Source organism: Boleophthalmus pectinirostris, unplaced genomic scaffold, assembly GCF_026225935.1.
Source record: "Boleophthalmus pectinirostris isolate CB_2022bp ecotype Guang Dong unplaced genomic scaffold, ASM2622593v1 HiC_scaffold_17, whole genome shotgun sequence".
NCBI lineage: Eukaryota > Metazoa > Chordata > Actinopteri > Gobiiformes > Gobiidae > Boleophthalmus > Boleophthalmus pectinirostris.
The window spans coordinates 18,883,928-18,904,850 of record NW_026571115.1 but is presented as its reverse complement, the minus strand read 5'-3'; the positions used below and the strand labels follow the sequence as shown (position 1 = coordinate 18,904,850).

At 39.0% G+C, this 20,923-nt stretch overlaps 1 protein-coding gene across 1 annotated transcript; it reads left to right on the top strand.

Moving 5' to 3' along the window:
- Positions 1-327: 327 nt before the first annotated feature.
- Positions 328-20,615, top strand: LOC110167572 (ubiquitin carboxyl-terminal hydrolase 22). Its single transcript, XM_055152776.1, is given in 15 exon segments — positions 328-800; positions 1,531-1,563; positions 8,759-8,891; positions 10,747-10,860; positions 10,962-10,967; positions 10,970-11,062; positions 11,770-11,936; positions 13,042-13,201; positions 13,914-14,019; positions 15,895-16,053; positions 17,237-17,363; positions 17,833-17,924; positions 18,632-18,694; positions 18,978-19,127; positions 19,683-20,615. Coding segments are annotated over 15 exon segments (1,566 nt in total). The 5' UTR covers positions 328-680; the 3' UTR covers positions 19,726-20,615.
- The last annotated feature ends 308 nt before the right edge of the window (positions 20,616-20,923 follow it).

Sequence of the window (20,923 nt, the reverse complement as noted above, 5' to 3'; positions counted from 1 at the left end):
CTTCATAAAATATATGCATGAAACAGTGGTCTTAAAACAAGTATCGTGCAATATGTTCTCACAGTTGCTAACTTTGCTATAGTCACATCATAAAAAATAGGAATTTGTGAGAACATAATCGGTGATTTAACAGCAACCTGTCTGTGATTGATTAATGGTAAAAAGACTTTCATTGTACAGTGTATGCTTATCCCCCCCGGCCTGGCGGACACAGGGCACAAAACAAGCGAACCCAGCGTGCTTTTTACCTCAACGTAGTGACGTAAGGCCTTTGTGTTGACAAATCAGGGAGAGCGCTGGGCGGGCACATGGGCGGGCATTGTGAAGCCGTAGTTGAATACTAGCAGGCTAACTAGAGAAAGAAAGCTAACTAATCGTGAGAGTAGAAGTAGAGCTAACGTTAAAGGAAAAGGCAACTGTCAAAGCAGCAAGGGGAACAGCATTTCAAGTGACGTGATAAATCGTGTAAATGACTCAATGAACATACTTCTAACTACTTAATCAAAGACCGTGCTATCAGATGCCCGAGGAGCAATTTGGATACTACAACGATTGTCCCATTTCCAAACGGAAACCATCTCTGGACACATAGTTCGAGCTAGCTTGGTAGCTAGCAAAGTAAACCATCCAGGAGACTCTTTATTGTCACCTAAATTCTCAAACTGAATGTTTCGTCTGTCATGAGTCCGGCCGGGTGCTCCCATGTGAACGGTTATAAGGTGGATAATTGGAAACAAAATCTTCGAGTCATTTACCAATGCTTTGTCTGGAGTGGTACTGCAGAAACCAGGAGACGCAAGGTAAAAAACTCCTTTCAAAAACACAGCAACTGTAACGGTACCTTGTGAGCAAAGTGATCACACTTCTCACCATGCACAGTATGCACAGTACTATACACAGTGCCACGGATCTAGGGATAAAGGCTGGCCCACATGATGCATTTAAACGCAGACTTGTGTTTACGTCCAGATGTGTCTTCTGTTAAAGCTAGGCTAGCGGTGGTATCACTTCTAGACCTGTAAATACACTTGTAAGAAACTGCTTTATAAAGTTCTACGACTTATCTCCTTGCGGTAGAGCAGTGCAGCTCCAAGTTTAATTACAGTGATAACTCTTGAATACCGTTTTACAAAGTAACTTGGTCAGACGTGTACGAGTTTGTTCAATTGGGGTTTATGTTTGAGTCAAATGGATCCATTGTGTTGGACTGGGTCCACTGGCCCGGTGCACTTCTTGTCTGCTGTCAGCCTCCTGCAGTAGTTCAGCCCGGGTTAGGAGGATGCTGTGACGCCTATGTGGCTGCTTTAGCCAAGATTTTTTTTGTTAGTCCCACACTCCAGCTCGGCCTACACACCTCTGAAGAGTGATGTAATCCTTGTGTGTTAGTTTTTCTAACTCTATCTCCAAATCTCATTTTACTAAGAAATGTAATATTACTGATTCTCTAAAACATAATGTAGCTAGATAGGTTATAGTCTTTGTAAATATACTGATTTTGATTTTTTTTTTTCATTCTATTCTGGTAAATAGGTACCTCAGGGAAATGCAGGCCTGTCAGTGGTGGTAAGTGAACATATACTCTTAATCTTATAAGCAACAAATAGTATGTAGTGTTCACTATTTCTACTGTTGTTTTGCTTCTTGGTAGTCTGCTTTGAACAGCAATATAATAATTACAAGGACTCAATAGGAGGTACAATTTGGCTTTAAAGCAGGGTTGCCCAAAATATTCCCCTCAACCGGCCAAAATGAATATGTATTTGCTGGCCTGGTGCCAAACCTTTTTAATGTTTTGATAAAAAAATAAATAAATAAATAAAACACACACCAAAGTTTTTTATGATAAAAGGGTCTTCATTTATTGTGCTTTTTAGTAGGATGGACTGCAGTGCTCCCTTTCATCTGATGTCTTTTCTGCACAAAATGAATGAAAATGGATCAAAATCTCAGCGCTCCCTTGCAGACCAAATTAGACCCCCCCTGTAACTTGGGTCCCACTTTGGACACCCCTGCTTTTAAGCATAATGATTGGGATGGGATGTCATATTTGTGTATTATACAGCATCAGACAGTATTGTGGCTACATTGTTTTTAGGCGTTTATATTTAGCAAATGAGAAAAGAATTTTAGTTCAGAAGCACTTTCTACTTGTGTGTGAGCATCATTGCTGTAATTGGCATAATTACAGTTACCTTGTTTATTAATTGTTTTTAAAAATCCTATTGAGTTCTGTTGAACTAGACAATAACATTGTGATGAGAAAGACGTTGTCAGGTCTATATTATAAAAAAAGTTTCTATGGTTTTCTATTGTGATGTAGGGTACAAGACACTGCATGCTGACTCAGAAGAAGAAATATTAGACTCATCTTTTGTATTATGCGTTGGTGAAATCATTCATTATATGTATAATGTAGGAGGCTTCCTGTCTCTATGCACAGAAAAGAAATTAAGCCATGCTATTATTTTCATAGAGTCAAAAGTGGTGAGATGAAAGCTGAGTGGGTGGGCTTGGCACTATTTTACAGCTCTAGCCTCTTTGATGCATTTGCTGTCATTTAGATTAAAGGACTAAGGGCCATGATTAGAGAGTCAACTGAAGTCAACTTTTTCATCCTCTGCTTTTGATAAATCATATATGATAAGAGGCCTTGTCACTAAAACCCTGCTTTCCCTTCGGAGCAAATCCTGTTGATGATGAGAGTAGGAATATACTGCACATTTTTCTTGTTGCTGCTAGAATCACAGAGGTAGGATTTACACATTAAGTGCCATACAACAGCGACCTCACTTCTCAGGAGATGCAGCCGGGCGTAGAGCAGATCTTTCTGTCAGATCTCTCTCCATCACATCACAGCCCTGCTCCCTGACTCATCAGCATACTTTCGACTATAGCGTGTTCCTCCTGCCTCCTCTTCATCCTCAGCTCCTCTTCTGTGCGCACTCCCACGCTTCTTCATCCTCTTTCCTTTTGCTTTTTATAATATCTTTTTGTACCTTGCTCAGCTTCCTCTTCCAACATCTCTTGAACATGCTGTTTCAAAATGAAGGATGCTTTTATCTTTTTGTTCTGTTTTTCTTCATAGTTGTTTAAAAATGCATTGCCTTGCTTCAAACCTTCCCTTTTTGTTCTCATTATGTTGAGTGCGTTTGATGATGTCAGACTTGAGGGTTTGGGCCCTTTCCAGTGCTGTTTCCTCCATGTTTCATTGGCTTGTCTGTGTCACTGCCTGGTCTTGTCTCATGTGGCTTGCAGGCTGTCAGTCATCGCGGCTGCTCTGTGAGTCAGACTAAACGAAAGGTCCATAACCTTCTTTCTGATTAGTGTTATGTCTGGTCACCCTGTGGCCACATTTCATATGCAACATTTCACCCTTTTAATCTCTGAGAACTGTATTTCTGCTTACCTGGGTATGTGTCTCGACTAGGGGCGGGAGATGGTATAATGAAAAATCAAACTGGGATCTGACTCTTGACTGTTCGCCAATTTGGAGAGGTCGTCATATCAGTGCTTTCTAATTTATTACAGAAGTGCCCTGTGCTCAATTTGTTCAGAAGTTTAAAGAAAAAGCTATTAAGTGTCCAGTAACGTTGATACTGAAAAGAAATTTGCATAAATTGGTCATTTCTTTGCTAGTTTTAGACATATCTAAGCTATACCTAAGGATAAATGGCTCATATTTTGAGTGTAAAATTGCCTTTAAAAAAAAATAAGTGTTTTTAAATAAACATTGCAGTATTGAGCCATTTCCTTAATTTCAAAATGGAGAAATGAAAGAAATGTTAGTATTGTGATGACATTTAGTGTACAGAATCAATAAATCAATATCATGACCTATAGACCACTCTATAGAACAAAAATGTGATCTCCAATTTCGTGTCACCCACCTCTAGTCCAGACCTCATTCTCTCATTCTCAATGTGCCCTTTCTAAAAAAATCAACTTGAGCTGTCCTGTTTATTCCCATCTGTCGCAAAGAGAACCTCATTATCTTAACCTTTTTCCCTCATATGCCTCCCTTCCACTTTAGAAGTGGAATAATGATGAAACTCTGAAATACAATCATTATGATGCAATGCCCAAGTCTGAATTGCACTTGTGATGTACTTACGCAGCGTACATAAAAAAATCTACACGTTGCCTCCAATTTCTGTGCGAGCTTTACCCATCATTGTCTCCAGCTTTCTCTCCCCTTTTGAAGTAGCAATGTCACGGTACTTCCCCTTTCACTGTGTCTTCACTGCTTCAGAGAGTGCTGATGGTCAGAGTTAGAGCAAACCAATAGGACGGCAAGCTCTCCAGCCCTCCTTTAGTTCTGCCATCTGGCTAATGAGCTGTCAATCACTCTCCGGGGGCCAACCAAGCCCAAAAAACCCAAAAGCCCATCCATCTTAACCACTACGAAAACTCAATTATTCACTTGCCTTTGTAAATCCTAGTGGCAACATTTTAGGGGACAAGCCATTTTACATTTTACTTACTGGGTAATGTTGCATAGATGATAGTATGGGAGTAAATGGGGAGACTGGTGTCTTTCTTCTGATGTATTGTCCATCTCTGGGCTGTTGTGGGTTGGCAGTGGGCATCTGGTAGCTGCAAGGTCTGACAAATGATCAGACAGTCTTTTGTTAAACTCCAGCTCCACTTTTAACCATCTGTGCTGACCAAAACAAAACAGTGCTCCGGCCTGCAGGGTCTGCCCTAGTGCCACGCATGTTTGGCTGTCTGCAACTATTTATAAGTGCTTCAGCTGTTTCCTCAGCCTATGCCACTGAACCTGTCTACTAAAAGGCGTCTCTCAACAACTACCAATGGAGATTACATTGTAATTACAACACATAAGATTTATATTATAGGGGCATTAGCATTTCAGAGTAGACTGAATTATTAACTGCTAATTCTACAGTCTTACAGCCTTTGCTGATTTGTAACTGTTCAAATAGCAATTCTTATTCAAAACTTTATCATGAAGTTCCCGTCATTTGCTTGTCTCCATGAAGATTTTATTTCTTTTTTTCGAATTTTCTACACTGTGCAGTAAGAATGCATGTTTTGGTGTTTTTGAGCAATAGAATCACCTGTTTTTAAGTAGATGCAAGATAGAAGTTTAAGATTTAAGGCTATTAAAACCCCACCAGTAAAGTTACATGGTGCATTTGAAGCCATACGAGAGGGATGAAACTGATATTCTTCTGAAGTAGAGGCCAACAGCCCCACCTACACAAATAAAAAATGTACTAGTTTAAGTGTTATTTGGCAAGAGAAATGGTGCAAAGCAGACTGTAAACAAGGGCAGAGGTAAAAAAAATGACATGCAACAGTTGTAGGTAATGTTTCATAGTGAGTTAGCAACTTTAACTACTCGATCTTACTGTGATTTAAAATTCATTCATATCATTCAGCTGTGAGTTTATTAACATGTAATATTATAATTGTATGTAGTTAATATTACCAGTACTGTAGATTATAATTATCAGCTTCATAGAAGAAATTGAACTCTTGACTTCCTGTTCAACCTTGCAGAACTGAGAGACCCTACCCCCTCATAGTGGCATTTCACTACAGCAAGAAGGTGATTACATGTCTTCATTTTTGAGAAATGGGCAAATAGCTATGCAGCATTTTTGAATTGTACATATATGAGTGACTTTTTTTTTGTTGTGAGTGGGGTGGGGGCAAGGTAAAAACATATTTTCTTGAGCTGTCAAGCTTCTAATGCAAGACCATAGAATTACTCAAATGTGCAGGAATCAATCAAAATGCAACTTTGAATAATACATTATTATTCATAAAAATGTATGAAGAGGTATAACCATGTAGACCTGTAAGGATCATTATTATATCGACTTATAGCTCAATTATCAAAACTGGAACCATATCATTTGGGGCTCAGTATGTGCTGTGTGTATAGATTCTTTGTAAAAGTGGAGAAATTTAGGTATTTTTGTTGTAATACAATAAGATTTGAGCTGTAGATGTTAAATAAGTGATCCTATGGCTAATTATTGGTATCTGTTGCAGCTCAGACCTTTTAATGATACAGTCTATTTAAAAACAGTTCACTAGGATTATCCAGTTTTATTGTTATTGTGTCAGTGGAATAAAGTAGTTTCAATATTATCGTTTTTCACACTATATCTCTGTTGTTATCATTTTGTTATCGCGACTTCATTCTGACATTGGCTCCAAGTTCATAAAACTCTATTTGGCTTGTGGTTTCCTTTAACTGAATAGCACAGTGTGTTGGGAGGCTTAGTCATGAACACATTCCAGTAAGATCTTAATTTTATCCCATGTATTATATAAGCCATCCAATTAAAAGCAGCAGCAGCAGCACTTTGAAGCTACAGTGCAATGGCAGCATGGTGAGTCACTGCTTTTATGGCTCTTGTTGTATGAACATGCTCAGTGAAGGCAGCCCATTGTCCAGGATCACCACTCGCCCTCCTCACTTACATCTCATCGTATTACTGCCTCATATACCAACGCATCAACACAGAATGAGACAGAGCGCTTTGAGAACAGCTTGTTCTACTGGGCTGCACAATATCCATCCATCCATTTTCGTCCGCTTATCCGGGGCCGGGTCGCGGGGGCAGCAGCCTCAGCAGTGACTCCCAGACTTCCTTCACCCCAGACACGTCCTCCAGCTCCTCCGGGGGAACCCCGAGGCATTCCCAGGCCAGCCGAGAGACATAGTCCCTCCAGCGTGTCCTGGGTCTTCCCCGGGGCCTCCTCCCGGCGGGACATGCCCGGAACACCTCCCGAGGGAGGCGCCCAGGAGGCATCCGGAACAGATGCCCGAGCCACTTCAACTGGCTCCTCTCGACGTGGAGGAGCAGCGGCTCTACTTAGAGCTCCTCCCGTGTGACTGAGCTCCTCACCCTATCTCTAAGGGAGCACCCAGCAACCCTGCGGAGGAAACTCATTTCGAGCGCTTGTATCTTGTCCTTTCAGTCACTACCCAGAGCTCATGACATAGTCTTCGTTCCTACTCTCACCTATGGTCATGGGCTGCACAATATATCGCAATTCAATCAAAAATGCAGTTTGAAGTGTTGCAGTTTCAAATCGCAAAGGCTGCACGTCCCATGTAAACAACAAAATTTCTTTTTACTGAAAAGTGAAAACAGACTAGGGAATCCTTTAGTTTAGACCTCCACAAATACAGTATGTTGTGAAATGCATGTCATTCTTGTTCATGTGCTGATTTTTTCTTTTTTTTCTTTCAAAATTGTGTAGCCTTAACTTCTAAGCCAAACTGAGTATTGCGGTTATCCCAAAGTAACTGTTTTACTTAAGTAGCCCCCACACTGCTGCTGAAAATATATCAGAGCCATCTTGACAACATCTTGTTTGATTTGAGGTTGTATCTATCACAATCTTTTGTGGGTCATTCCACCTGACATAGGGGCTGATTACTACCTGTGAAACACTTGTCCAGTCGTTTGAGTCGGCCTGGATCAATATGTGATCTAATCGAGCATTAAAAGCCCTGGAACGAGAGATGGATCTTGGGATTCTGACACTGAGCAATAGATGAACAGAATCCTGCAGAAATGGATTTCTCTCCAGCTCAAAAGTCAATATGAAAGTCCAGACGTGTGGAGCAATATGAGAGGTGTAGAAGTGGAACTGCAGAGCCTTTGAAATACAATGTGCTCATCAACATAATGTGATATCATCATAGAAAAAGCTTATTTCAATATTTGAGAGTGAATGTTTTTTTGTGGTTTAAAATGGTATTGTTGTTTCTGGTCTTGCTCAAATAGTTCCTCACAGTGTAGTGCCCGTCTTTTATACTAGACCACGCCAGAAAGGAGGTGGTATGAAGTAACTGGCTGAGCCTCTTGTGTTTCTCTTAAACAATAAACTTTAATCCTGTTCTAATGGTGTCAGGTGATCCCATTGTATCAGCGATCAATAGATGAATGTGCAGAGTCTGCAGACAAAACATGATAAGGTCATTAAGTTCATGTTGGATACCTTAAGCGAGATACACGTCTTCTTGTATTATTACAATTACCGGAAAGTAGGCATGTACTGTATCACCCTTTCTATTAGAAATTGTCGGATATTGGTATTTTCATGCCGATTGTTTCAGAATCCAGAGAAACCAATGGCCGATAAGCTCTGCCAATATTTTTGGGCGATTTTTGACTAGTTTTCTCAAATTATGTAATTTAATTCCGCAACCAGCTCCACAGCCCTTTTTTTTTTTTTTTTTTTTTTTTTTTTTTACCACAAACCCGTTTTTTAATTTGTAGTGGCTCTGAATTTAGCAAAGATTGAAAACGATTTAAGAATTTGTATTTTTTTTTCAACAGTGCAACTTCAGTATTAAAGGAGCAGTAGTTGGTCTTCACATTCTGTTGCACACATTCATTTCACTACCTGTTTAATATGGCTTCACGCGTTTCTAGGCTTTACATGCAGTGGTTTGTCTCTGATCCAGATCCCACCTGACTTCCCCTGTGTACCGGCCAAGCGTTAAATCCCACCAATCCTGCATATGTGATCAAGTGGGGGGTCTCGTTGCGGAAAGGCGCTGTTCGAATTCAGTTTGTCAAGAGGGCCAGACGTCTTGACTTGAATTTATATCAGTATGGCGTCAAGTGCTCGTGTGACAGTCTCAAAGTGGAGATGCACTCAAGTTTAGCTGACATGCAGTTAGCTTGTGTAGCCTGCTGTTTTCTTATCATACTCATTGTCCAATTCCTCTCTCCCCCTGCCCCCATCTCCCTATTGTCTCCTCCAGGCTAAATCGTGTATCTGTCATATGTGTGGTGCCCACCTGAACAGACTCCACTCCTGCCTCTACTGTGTGTTTTTTGGCTGCTTTACGAAGAAACACATTCACGAACACGCAAAGAACAAAAGACATAATCTTGGTAAGTAACATTACAGATATCTTGAGTTTTTAATTCTAATGGGTGTCAACTATCAAACCATTTCAAACATTTGTGATAGGGGCTAGTGATGATTTTTTTTTTTTTTTTTTCAGTTTTATTTATTTATTTTTATTTTTCAAGCAGCTAAAGTAAAAATCCTTAGTCATTCATAAACAACACTGAATAAAATTTTTATCTGCAACTCACAATTTCCACTCGATGACAGTTCAGTGTTCTGTACCTTGTGGAAAGAAGAGTAAACCAATCACAGTCCAGTGTGAACTCTCAGAGGAAGCAAATAGCTCAAAAATGAAGTAATTAAAATGAAGTAATGAGGTGCATTGATTAAAACGATCAAGCAAATTGGTGGTAATCACTTGACATGTCAGTGGCATTACAGTCATCGTTGATAACTTTTCTAATAGATCATTGTAGCACAAGCGATTTCACAATGTAATGTTAAATTTAGTTTCAGAAAATACACAGTCCACTTAATGCTGATGGCCAAATGACCCCATTTTGAATCATATTGAGGACTCTGCGATAAAACAGATTTTAATCTAACTGTCAGTGATTATCTTGGGGCTTTTTAAATCTTTTTAATGTCTATTTTATTCAGACGTTTTTGTCAATATCGTTTTGTATTAAATGGTACAGATTAGAGATCTGTGTTGTTTATGTTTGTGAAATTTGAGACTGACAACTATGTTTATAAGGAAAACTAAAATCACAATTCATGATCAATGCTTTCTTTTTATTGTCTTTTTTTCCCCCAAATCACCAAGCCACAATCCAACCATTTGTCTACCTCATAACGTCACCTACCCCCTCCCTCCCCTATGCAGCATCAGCTATTATCAGTGAGGGATTACAACATCACTATAGACAACTTCCTCCTCTGAGCTGAACTCCACTCCAACTGCAGCGCATTAGACCTTATCCAGTCAAATGTCATCAACAATTTAAGCCAGTCTACTCCCTGTACACCTGCAAAGCTGAATAAGTCTGTCGCTTCCAGCCCTTTGAGTTTTAACCTCACATCTTAATTATGCCAAGTCAGTTTTGCTAATTAACAAGATCTCTTATTAACCTGACAAGACACTCTAATGGCACAAAACAAAGGAAATTATGAAAAGGCAGCTTTCAATGGGTGTAATTTTTTTTTAGCACGACCCAAGAGCAAAGTCCATGTTAATTAAGAGTTTTCTGCCAGACAGAACTGCTCTCTTCAGTGACAACCTTTCATATTTATTTTAGCTGGTACTAATGACAACCTTTTATATGTAGACGCTTTTGAAGTCCTTTTTATCTTTTATCTCTCATAAAATAATGCACGCTGTTTGCTTTTTCTTGCACAAAACAGTTTTTAGGTTTTCTATGAAAACAAATGAATACACGAATAACACAGATATCTTCTTTGCATTGTCAGTTACAGAGCATGTATTTGGGAGCAATATGTGAACATTTTGCCCTCAAAGAGAGCTCTGCTCCCTTTCTTTCAAAGTAGAAAGGGAGCAGACTTTAATATCTAGCTTGTAATTTTATGCCTGATTACTGTAATGTATGCTCTACCATAAAATAAAATTTCCATGTCAAATAATGATATATTGGCTACATTTTTATGCGTGGGTACTGGCTAGAGCCAAAAACAGAAAAAACAACGTCCAATCGCTAAAAATAGGTTGTCACGGCAACAGAACAGAGGTACGGTACTGGAGCTGCACTGAGTTTGAGAATGAAAAGGGTTGGTTTGAAACCACAGGTGAATGACACGAATTCATCCTCACTGCCCATGTCAAAATAGTTCTTGGCAAATTAGCTCTTTAAAAACTAATATTCATTATCTCTGTTCCAGCAATAGACCTATTATACGGTGGAATATATTGTTTTGTGTGTCAAGACTACATATACGACAAAGACATGGAGCAGATTGCCAAAGAGGAGCAGAGGAAAGCGTGGAAATTACAAGGTAGAAAAGCTGTAAAATAATGTCTCAGCTTCACTGATTTTTTTTTTTTTTTTACATAATTATTCTATATATTACTGTTTTCACATTTTGTCTCTGTTCAGGCATTGGGGAAAATATACCACGTGGGAGCCGACCAAAAGGGAACTAGAATTATTACGACACAATCCAAAGCGAAGGAAAATCACTACAAACTGTACAATAGGTAGGTAATGGAATACTGTACACCACTATATTATGTCCTGGAGTTGGACATACAATTAAATGTGCAATCAAAGTGGAGCTGTATTGGCCAGCGCTCCAGCGGTGAGAGATGGAGGACATGGTGTTCTTTCTCTAATCGAGGCTGAAGGCTTGTGCTCATTTGTGCTTTAATCAATTGACTGTTTGGTTCAATTTGGTCTCTTTCTGCCCTCTACATTGTGTTTTACTCATTTTCCTTATAAATCTGGAAATTAATTGGTTATCTTGTTTGGCAATTGACTACATGCAAATCTTTAAGCTGATGCCAGGCACTCTGTTCCTGAAGCAGCCTTTGTGCTTTTTGGGCTTCCACCAGGATCATGCTGTGTCTCACCTGTTTCCTGGTCTTTTGGTCAGGAGTCTAGACTCTCTCTCTCCTTTAATGAACCCATTCACAGTTTGGTTGTCTGTTCCAGGCTACACACTGCCTCTGTGCCAAACACACTACATAGTGCATGTAGGCAGGCTCATTACTGATCATCATTCTGTTCATAATCAGAACAAATGTCATAATGTGATTGTTAGTAATGCACAAATAGATAGTACTATATCTCAATACATGTTTAAACATACTGATAATGTGCTCTGATTTGCTGTATCATTATGTTGCTTTATTTAGCAGGTCTAGCCCATCTTAAATAAAATGCTCCCTTTGTTTGTCTCTTTCAGGTTTACGAGGGTTAATAAACCTGGGGAACACGTGCTTCATGAACTGTATTGTTCAGGCCTTAACGCACACACCTTTGCTGCGAGACTTCTTCCTCTCCGACAGACACAAGTGCGAGATGCAATCAAACTCCTGTCTGGTGTGTGAGATGTCGCAGCTTTTTCAGGAGGTATGATGCAATGAGAGAAAAAAAAAACTGTCACATTTATTCCTGCAATTCCACAGTGAGATTCAAAGCTTGTTAAAGTGAAACCATGAAGTAAGACTTCCCAACAAAAATACAGTGGATTAGAGAATGTCCTTGTGTACACCAGAGGGCTGAGTCACTGCTCTAGTCTTAAGTTGTGAAAAGGGCAAAATTGAGATAGAGAGGCAAAGCTACAGACACAATGGTGGATTTACATATTCGTTCTGACCAGTGATGGAGACCCATGCTGCATTTAATACCGATTTCTAAATAAACATATTGGAGTTAGATTGTATCCCTCCAATTTCTGTCACTCTGCTTGGCCCTGTTCTTACGCTTCTCCACACACAGATGGCAAATGATGACAATAATGTGTAGACACAACATAAAGAACACGATCCTTGCCCATTACAACTGATGCTTTAGTTATCTCACCTCTTATTCTTCACTATATAGTCAGTTTTCTTAAACTCCACCCCCTCTAGTGTATCCCAAGGGTCATAAAGACATTGTGTAAAAGTGTCAAGGCTCTGTATGTATTTTGCATATCATGCATGTGTCACCATAATAGAGGACCCTACAGAGATGGAAGGTGAAGCTTGTATTTCTGTTGAATTTTAATAACATAAATGATCCTTTTCTGGTCTTTTGCTCAGTGTTCAGTGAGTGTATTTTGTACCATCTTGCCATCACTAGTTTCTCTCAGCTACTTTGATACCTGCATTACCTGGCCCTGAAATAGATTGTCACTCACCTCCATCCCCATGGCAACGCTGAGACACTGCAATGCATCATAGAAGGATGTTCATACTGCTGCACTCTTATTTCCCATCTTTCGGACCACTTTGTCTTTGCTTCCTTTAACCTCATGGGCCTCCTTCAGCTGGTTCTTTTGGTGATGTGTCATTCCTCCATTGACTGTGGCAGAAGGCAGTTAAGAGTCAGACACTCATTGAGACTGATGGCTCCAGTGCTGTCACAATCTCACAGTGAATAATGGATGACATCGCTGATAAAACATAACTCAACATGCGTCACCTGGAAAAATAGGTTAACCCCATATCTCATTTGTCTTCCCTGTGTACAGTTTTACTCGGGACACCGCTCACCCCACATTCCCTTTCGGCTGCTGCACCTGGTGTGGACACATGCACGGCACCTCGCGGGCTACGAGCAGCAAGATGCCCACGAGTTCCTCATCGCGGCGCTGGATGTACTGCACAGGCACTGCAAAGGAGACACCATCAGTAAGCCTTAACCGTACAAATGATTATCAGAGAAGATGTCATTACATAAAAGAATAATCCAGAAGGGCCGCACCATTAAGTGTAATTACAGAAATAATTTGTGTTTTAGAATTTGCTCCTGTGAACTGAATCTTGATTTGAAAATCAAAATTCTAATCTCAATACTTGACATAAATTACATTTTCTTTATTCACAACTGGCAATTCTGCAATACTGTATTTTAGATGTTGACTGTTTTTATATTAATGCAAACATTTGGTATTCATATTCATTCTCATTCTGTAGCTATAGTATGAATTCTCCCTAGCTAACCTTAGACTGAAATATAGATGCATAGAAAACACCATGTGGCCTTCTTATTTTGATACATGGTTTTAAACAGTCAGATCAGAGCTAAGAGATGTACCCACAGAGTGCAGTGCCTATGCTACTGAAGGAGACTGACAATGTGAGCACCAGGGGATTGCGAGTGAGCAGTGTGAGGAATTTCAATAGGGCCTGCTGCAGTGCAATGACAGGCTGACTCACCCCCGCACCCCGCAGTAAGCCTCCCTCTGATTGGCTGCGGGCACTCTGGACAGTTGTAAAGTGCCAGTTATGCTGCACCACAGGGCGACACTATAAGTGAGAAAGAGGGGCAAAGAGTCCTTCAGAGGTGCTAAAGGGGTTGTCTCTTTGATTCCCTTGTGTATTTATACTCTGTCTTTTGCAGGAGATGACAACGGGAAGAAGGCCAACAATCCAAATCACTGTAACTGCATCATAGACCAAATCTTCACTGGTGGCCTGCAATCAGATGTTACCTGCCAAGTTTGCCAGTAAGATAATATAATAAACATTATGTTATGCACGCTCAACCAATCTACTTGCAGTGGTCTTTTGTATATACAAAGGCAACAGGAAAGATGGAGGGTGACCCCGTATGACCTTTAAAAATGCCATCCCAACATTGTTGCTGAAAAAAGCAATATATTGTTAATGTCACATGTAAATTTGGAGGAATATTGTGAGCTTCTTCATTGATTGGCATATTATAGCTGGGGCGAGCGACATTTGCAAAAATAAATATTTTTTACTACTTTACTACAATTAAAGTATGTTGGATAAATTCTGTTCATGATAAGTTAGTCATATTGATGCTAGAAATTTGCTAAAATGTCTCTTTTAAAAGTCATGGGTAAGTGAATGGACTGCAAAATTAAGGAAATATCACTTTTTGCTATTGAAACTGAAATCTCTATTATTTTTATATTTAATCATATCTATTTGTCGCTGTGTTTGATAAGTTATACAATATTATCAAAACAGCAATCACAAGTTTTTTGTATTCAGTTCTTCTGATGTAATTATTGTAGACAGCAGAATCCTCAAAGTGTACCAATCAGCTTATCCTGTCCTGTCTTGTGATATTATTTAAAGATAAGGTCCCAGTGCTCTCACTGTATGGGAACAGAACAGACAGCAGCATAAAGCGAGCGTGCCTCTCCAGAGCTATCCTGTCACATTAGTGCTACCAAATACATTGGGCTCATTCTAACAGGCAGGCTCCATCAATCTCATTTCACCTGCCTCTATCACAAAGTAATTTCTAATTTCCATGAGATCAATTGAGTTCTTGTCAACAACCATCTCCTGGTTGGACAAAGTACTGCAGCCACACAAGTCTTGTAGTTGGCAGTAACAGAATGTAATGATATGTTCCTGTGTGTATTATTTTTCCATTATAGCTATAATCCATCACAATATATTACAATCCCTGTAGTTATTAATTGAGCTGGAGGACAGGTCAGAATTGTAGGGTAAAATTTCCTGTTTAGCTGTCTAAATGCAGATTTGTTGGCACGGTATATGATAAATATTTTTAGAATACACATGAAACAAAAACTGGCATAAAGGCCAAACCTGCTGTTACAAAGTGGAAATATTCTTTTACAATAGCTTGTGAAAGTGGTGTTGTTATTCACTTCCAAAGATGTGACTGTTGACAGCTGAAAGGAGACTTTGTGGAACCAAACAAATAATCTAATACCTAACAAATAATGATAAAGTTCAACATTTGTGAATCATAAGTTTGGATGTGTTGTTTTTTCTTTTTGCAAAAACAGTGAATTTTCCAAGTTGCTGTGTATATATAATGTGTGTATATATAATGTGTGTATATATATGTATATATATGTATGTATATATATATATATATATATATATATATATATATATATATATATATATATATATATATATATATATATATATATATATATATATATATATATATATATATATATATATATATATATATATATATATATATATATATATATATATATATATATATAAAATATATATGTACTTGCCCTCCACCTGAAATTATGACAAAATAATCAAATTATAGTGCCTGAACACAACCTAACTATTGTTTGTATAAAGCCAATTTATCAGTGATGTAATTCACTGAATTGCAAATGATCTGGGCAGAACATTGTGAATATTATGCACATGCACACTCTGGATCTTGAGTAGGATTTGTTGGAAACATGACCAGAATCCACACAGGCTTTGCTCAGGGTTTTTACTCTCTTGATGTGTTGCCATCGATGCCACCCCTCCCCATGACTTATTCATGAAATCTATACGCCTCAGAATGCACACAACCTCGTTATTCTTGACCATGCTCCATTTTCTTCTCCCTACAGTGGGGTTTCCACGACGATAGATCCCTTCTGGGATATCAGTCTGGACCTGCCAGGTTCATCCACGCCTTTCTGGCCCCTCAGTCCAGGAGGAGACGGCAGCACCGTGAACGGGGAGAGCCACCTGTCAGGGGCCACCACACTAACAGACTGCCTTCGAAGGTGCACTAGTCTTTCTCTCAGCATTGATTTGACTCTGCAGCGACTCGTCAATAGTTGCACGATGTGGACACAGAACAAGTACATCTCTCAGAAATATAAGTGGTAGTGGCCAGTATCAGGGGTTTCAGCTTCTTGTTATAGGTGCCATTTTGAGGACTTCTATCCATGCACAAGATGTAATTTGTAAAAAATTTATTGTTATAGCAACAGTCCCTATTTTTCACTAAAACCCTTGGATATGTTATGACCCTGCAACAGACAGATGTATGCTTCAGTGCATCATTCAGAGATCATTTGAGTTTCAGTTGTTATTGAACTGAATACAGTATGTCACAAAAATAAAACCACAAGGAGTTTCATTGTCTGTTAACTGTTATACACATATTCCTTTTCATTCATCATTAATCTGCAGCCTATTTCATTTGTTTATGAACGGTGTTTTTATACGTGTCCATATATCGGGTTGATTTTTCCTCTCACCCCTTCCATCTATAACTGTCCAATTCAAGCACTTTAATATCATTAATTTTAGCTCCTAAATCTCATATGAGGTGCACTTCAAACCTCTCTTGTACCCCTCATCTGTGAGCATCAGCAGGTTGCTAGAGCAGGTGCGACCTCCCATATCCTTTACTGTCTATTCATTATAGCAAATTGTCTTCCCCTTCTTTTTCTCCTTTTTCCCTCCTCCCCTCTTCTTTCTCTCAGCATTCACCCCCCATGTATCTCATCTCCTCCCTCTCTCATTTCTTGCCTTCTTTGCCTCCGATTTTTTTTTTCTGCTGCAGCTTTGCTCACACGCCTAGTTGCTGCAGCAAGTCTCTTAAAGGTACAGAAAGTGGTTAGTGCTGTTGCCATGGTGACGGGGGTTGGTAATACCAGGGTTTTAGGTTTAGATGCGCTTGTAACCAGGCCTGTTTCATATGCAACCTACTTATTGTTATTCGACTATTAGATTTTTTATGTCAACATATTTTGTTGTTCTTTGTCCCATTGCAAATTATTCTGTCCATCTATGATTTTGAATGTGACAGAAACCTTTTTCATTTATTGATTTGAATTTTCTTTTTTGCCATGTGCAGTCAGTGACATTTAGAAGTTCAGTTATTTAGTTAATTCTTTATCAATGCACCTTTTTATAATTTTACCTCTCAACATTTATTTTTTGTCCTTGTCTCTGCAGGTTTACACGGCCAGAGCATCTAGGAAGCAGTGCCAAAATTAAGTGTGGCGGTTGCCATAGTTACCAGGAGTCGACTAAACAGCTGACAATGAAGAAGCTCCCCATCGTAGCATGTTTCCATCTCAAAGTGAGTCAGCCTGAGAGCAGTATGCTGACAGCTATCACTTGTTACATTAACTCACTGTCTCACAACTCCAGGTGCATTTTAAGCAGATCTTGTTTTGACTGTTTAAAAATACAACAATAACAACATTTTACAGAAAGATTTCTTGACTCAGAATGGCAATTCAATGGGCTGACCTCAGATATCTGTTCAATGCTTAAGCTTTATTTGTCATACAATACAAAATTTCCCTCCCTAATCACCTACAAATGCATACAATTTATCAAACCGCAAGATCATGAGGGTGACGTTAGAAGGATGTTCATGTGTGATGGAGAGCTGGAGTAGCAGCCATTTTCTTATCTGTAGAAATGTTGATGTTATTGTAATGATGCAAACTGATATGTCTAAATGTGCTCTCTCTCCCCTCCCCCCTCTTGTTTTCCATTTTTTCCTCCTTCACCCCCTTCCTCTTCCTTCTGACCATCTCCAGCGGTTTGAGCACTCTGCAAAACTGCGGAGGAAGATTACCACATATGTTTCCTTTCCTTTAGAGTTAGACATGACACCTTTTATGGCATCCAGGTAAGCAGCCTATTGGTATATTAGCAGTAAAGCTGTTCATAGAATAGGTATGCATTATTAAAAGAAGGACAATGAGAAAACAAGAAATGGCACATAAGTGTTTTTACAGTATTTGAGCCTGTTTCTGAAAATATGTCATTGCTGGTGGAGCCTGCAGCAGTCTTGCCCCACCCTGACTCTAGCTTTCATTCAGCTCAAAGGGATGTGGGGATGCTCATGGTACAGCAGAGATGGCATTTTACCTTTAGAGTTTGTAATATGCTGCCATCTAGTGGACATAAGAAACCTTGTTACTCTTCACACATAATTGGAATTAACTGGCAAAGTATTAAATTTTTCAAGAGACGCTATATAAGTTTTCACATGGTGGAAACCTAGTTTTCTTCATGGATTTCATTGTTTTCCCTTTGTTTTATGTTTTATATTCCAGAGAATGGAATAAAACTTGATAAACTCTGTACAGACAAGCAATTGACTAGACAAAATTAAAAGTATACACATACCGAGGAACATTACAGGCAAAGAAATCAAATTTTCAGGTTCCTTACACACAGTTATGCATATTGTAAGTTTAATTTAACTGTAATCATTCTGTGTAATATATTAATAGTAAGCACTGTGTTTCAGGTATATAACTGAAATAATTTCATGTCTCAACAATTTCTAATTTTCCTTGCACCTTTTTTTCTCTCTTCATCCCTACACAGTAAAGAAAGCAGAATGAATGGCCAGTATCAACAGACAGTCGACGTATTAAATAATGACAATAAGTAAGTACATGGTATTCATGATGCAGTTGCTGTAATGTAGGCTGTAACAGTGTTGCATGATGGTACTTTTTAATGAGCCTAACCATCCAGCTGTGACTTCCAAAAGTGAAATGTAATTGAAGTCTATTAAAAGCTGCTTTGTTTCTTCAACCATGACAATTGAAATAGATTAGATTTTGTAGGACATTTACTTTGCTAGCACCGTGACACATGCAGGGTCAGAGCATGTCTAACTGGTGACTGAACAGATGATAATGACTGATTTGATGTACTGCTTTTACAGGTATTCGTTGTTTGCAGTGGTAAATCACCAAGGCACATTAGAAAGTGGACACTATACTAGCTTCATTCGTCAGCACAAAGACCAGTGGTTTAAATGCGACGATGCCATAATCACTAAGGCCAGCATCAAGGACGTACTTGACAGTGAAGGGTAAGACTAAACCACAGACACGTGTCATAGGGGCACTTCATTCTACCCCCACAAGACCCACTCCAGCCAGTCTCTTGTGACATCACTTGGTGTCAAATCTCAAACAATACTCAAGTCTTTTTTCAATTCAATGTTAAAACCAATGGAGATTTTTAGCAACTTTTGCCAATCTATCTCTCTGGACATTTGATACATGAGTCTGTAATGTAAACCTCTATAGACCTACATCAGCAATGTCATTGTACATTATTCTAACAAGGATTGTCAAAAGTATCACAAAGTACTTATCAGTACTCATCAGCAAGTAAAAAAATTCACATTAACAGGGCAAAATCTGACCTGCTTTCAAATGGTCACGACATTTATCAGGACTAGTCCACACTGACCCCGTAAGACTACTTAGTAACAAAAAGTACTATTATTATGTGTTTACTACTCGTACTTTATGTAAAACAACATTTTTCATTATTGCGGTATTGAAATTGGTATTGAGAAACTTAATTTTAAAAATTGTATTGTGTCATTAATTCTAAATCGTTGTCTTTTTGTTTACAGGTATCTCTTATTCTACCATAAACAGTTCCTTGAATACGAATAGTGTGTTTGGAGACTGACCAGAATGACAACCACTGCGTCTGAGGGGACTAGGGGACAGGATTGAAAACACACAAACCTACCTGAATCTCTCTTGACTACCAGTTTGCTTCTCCAGCACTAGGAGGACAGCAAATATAAACCGTGTGTAATCATGCAACCTTAAAAAAAAACAAACAAGCACTGAGCTACTTTTAGGCATCTACTTGACAAGTGAACAAGGAGAGAAGGAGGAAGGTCTTTGGAGGAGGACCTTGTCTGCTGTCCCCTGTTACCTGCTGCATAGGCGGAGCGTTTGTCAGAGGGCACATCACAGTATTTCAAACCCCCTATCACCACCACCATCTCTCTACCATTTCTCTCCATGGTGCTCTTGTTTCAACTTAACAAGCATTTAAACTTGATGGAAGACAGTCCAGCTCATATGCATATACAGTTAAAGGGACTGAGCGCAAAAAATGAATAAAATCAATGTATTATTATGAACTTGAAAACAGAAGACATTTTTTAAAGCTATGGTTATTATCATTTGTGAATTTAGTTATCAAATACTGTATGAATCTAGTATGCATCTATTTTTAACAGGAAAAAATGTGGGAGAATCTAAAGATGCTGCCTTTGCCAGTTGCTGGGGAAGCGCTGCTATGGAAACAGATTTGGACCTAAGTGTGCTCATGATCCTTTATTTACTGTTGTTTTATTTTTACGTCTTGATTGAGGGCAGGGAATATATTTTTTTAACGACACATTGAATTTTTTTGTTTACTCTTTTCCTTTTTCAGTACAGTCACGTGTACTTTGTTGTCTTAGTACTGGAAATGTTATATTATACTTTCATTCTTGTGGAATTGTGGGTATAATGATGGCAATGATTAAATTGACTTGTATGTTGAATGTTGAGCTTTTGAGTTTTGTAAGACAATGTGAACACTTATGTATACAGTATCGGTATAGGGGGAGCGCTGTGGTTTGTCCTCAACGTACAGTTCAACAATCTGTGCAAATGCAATGCTTCTTACTGGACACTCAGATCTCGCAAAATGTGAAAACCACCCCAATAATGCCTCAAGGCTTGCAGCTCGTCACCATATCTCTGACATTTTATCTTTGTGCAATATGAGAGGGTTACTCACATGCTGTCTTAAGGCGGCCATAGCCTGCCTCACAATCCATCAGTGTTAATATTCTCCATGGCAACTGTG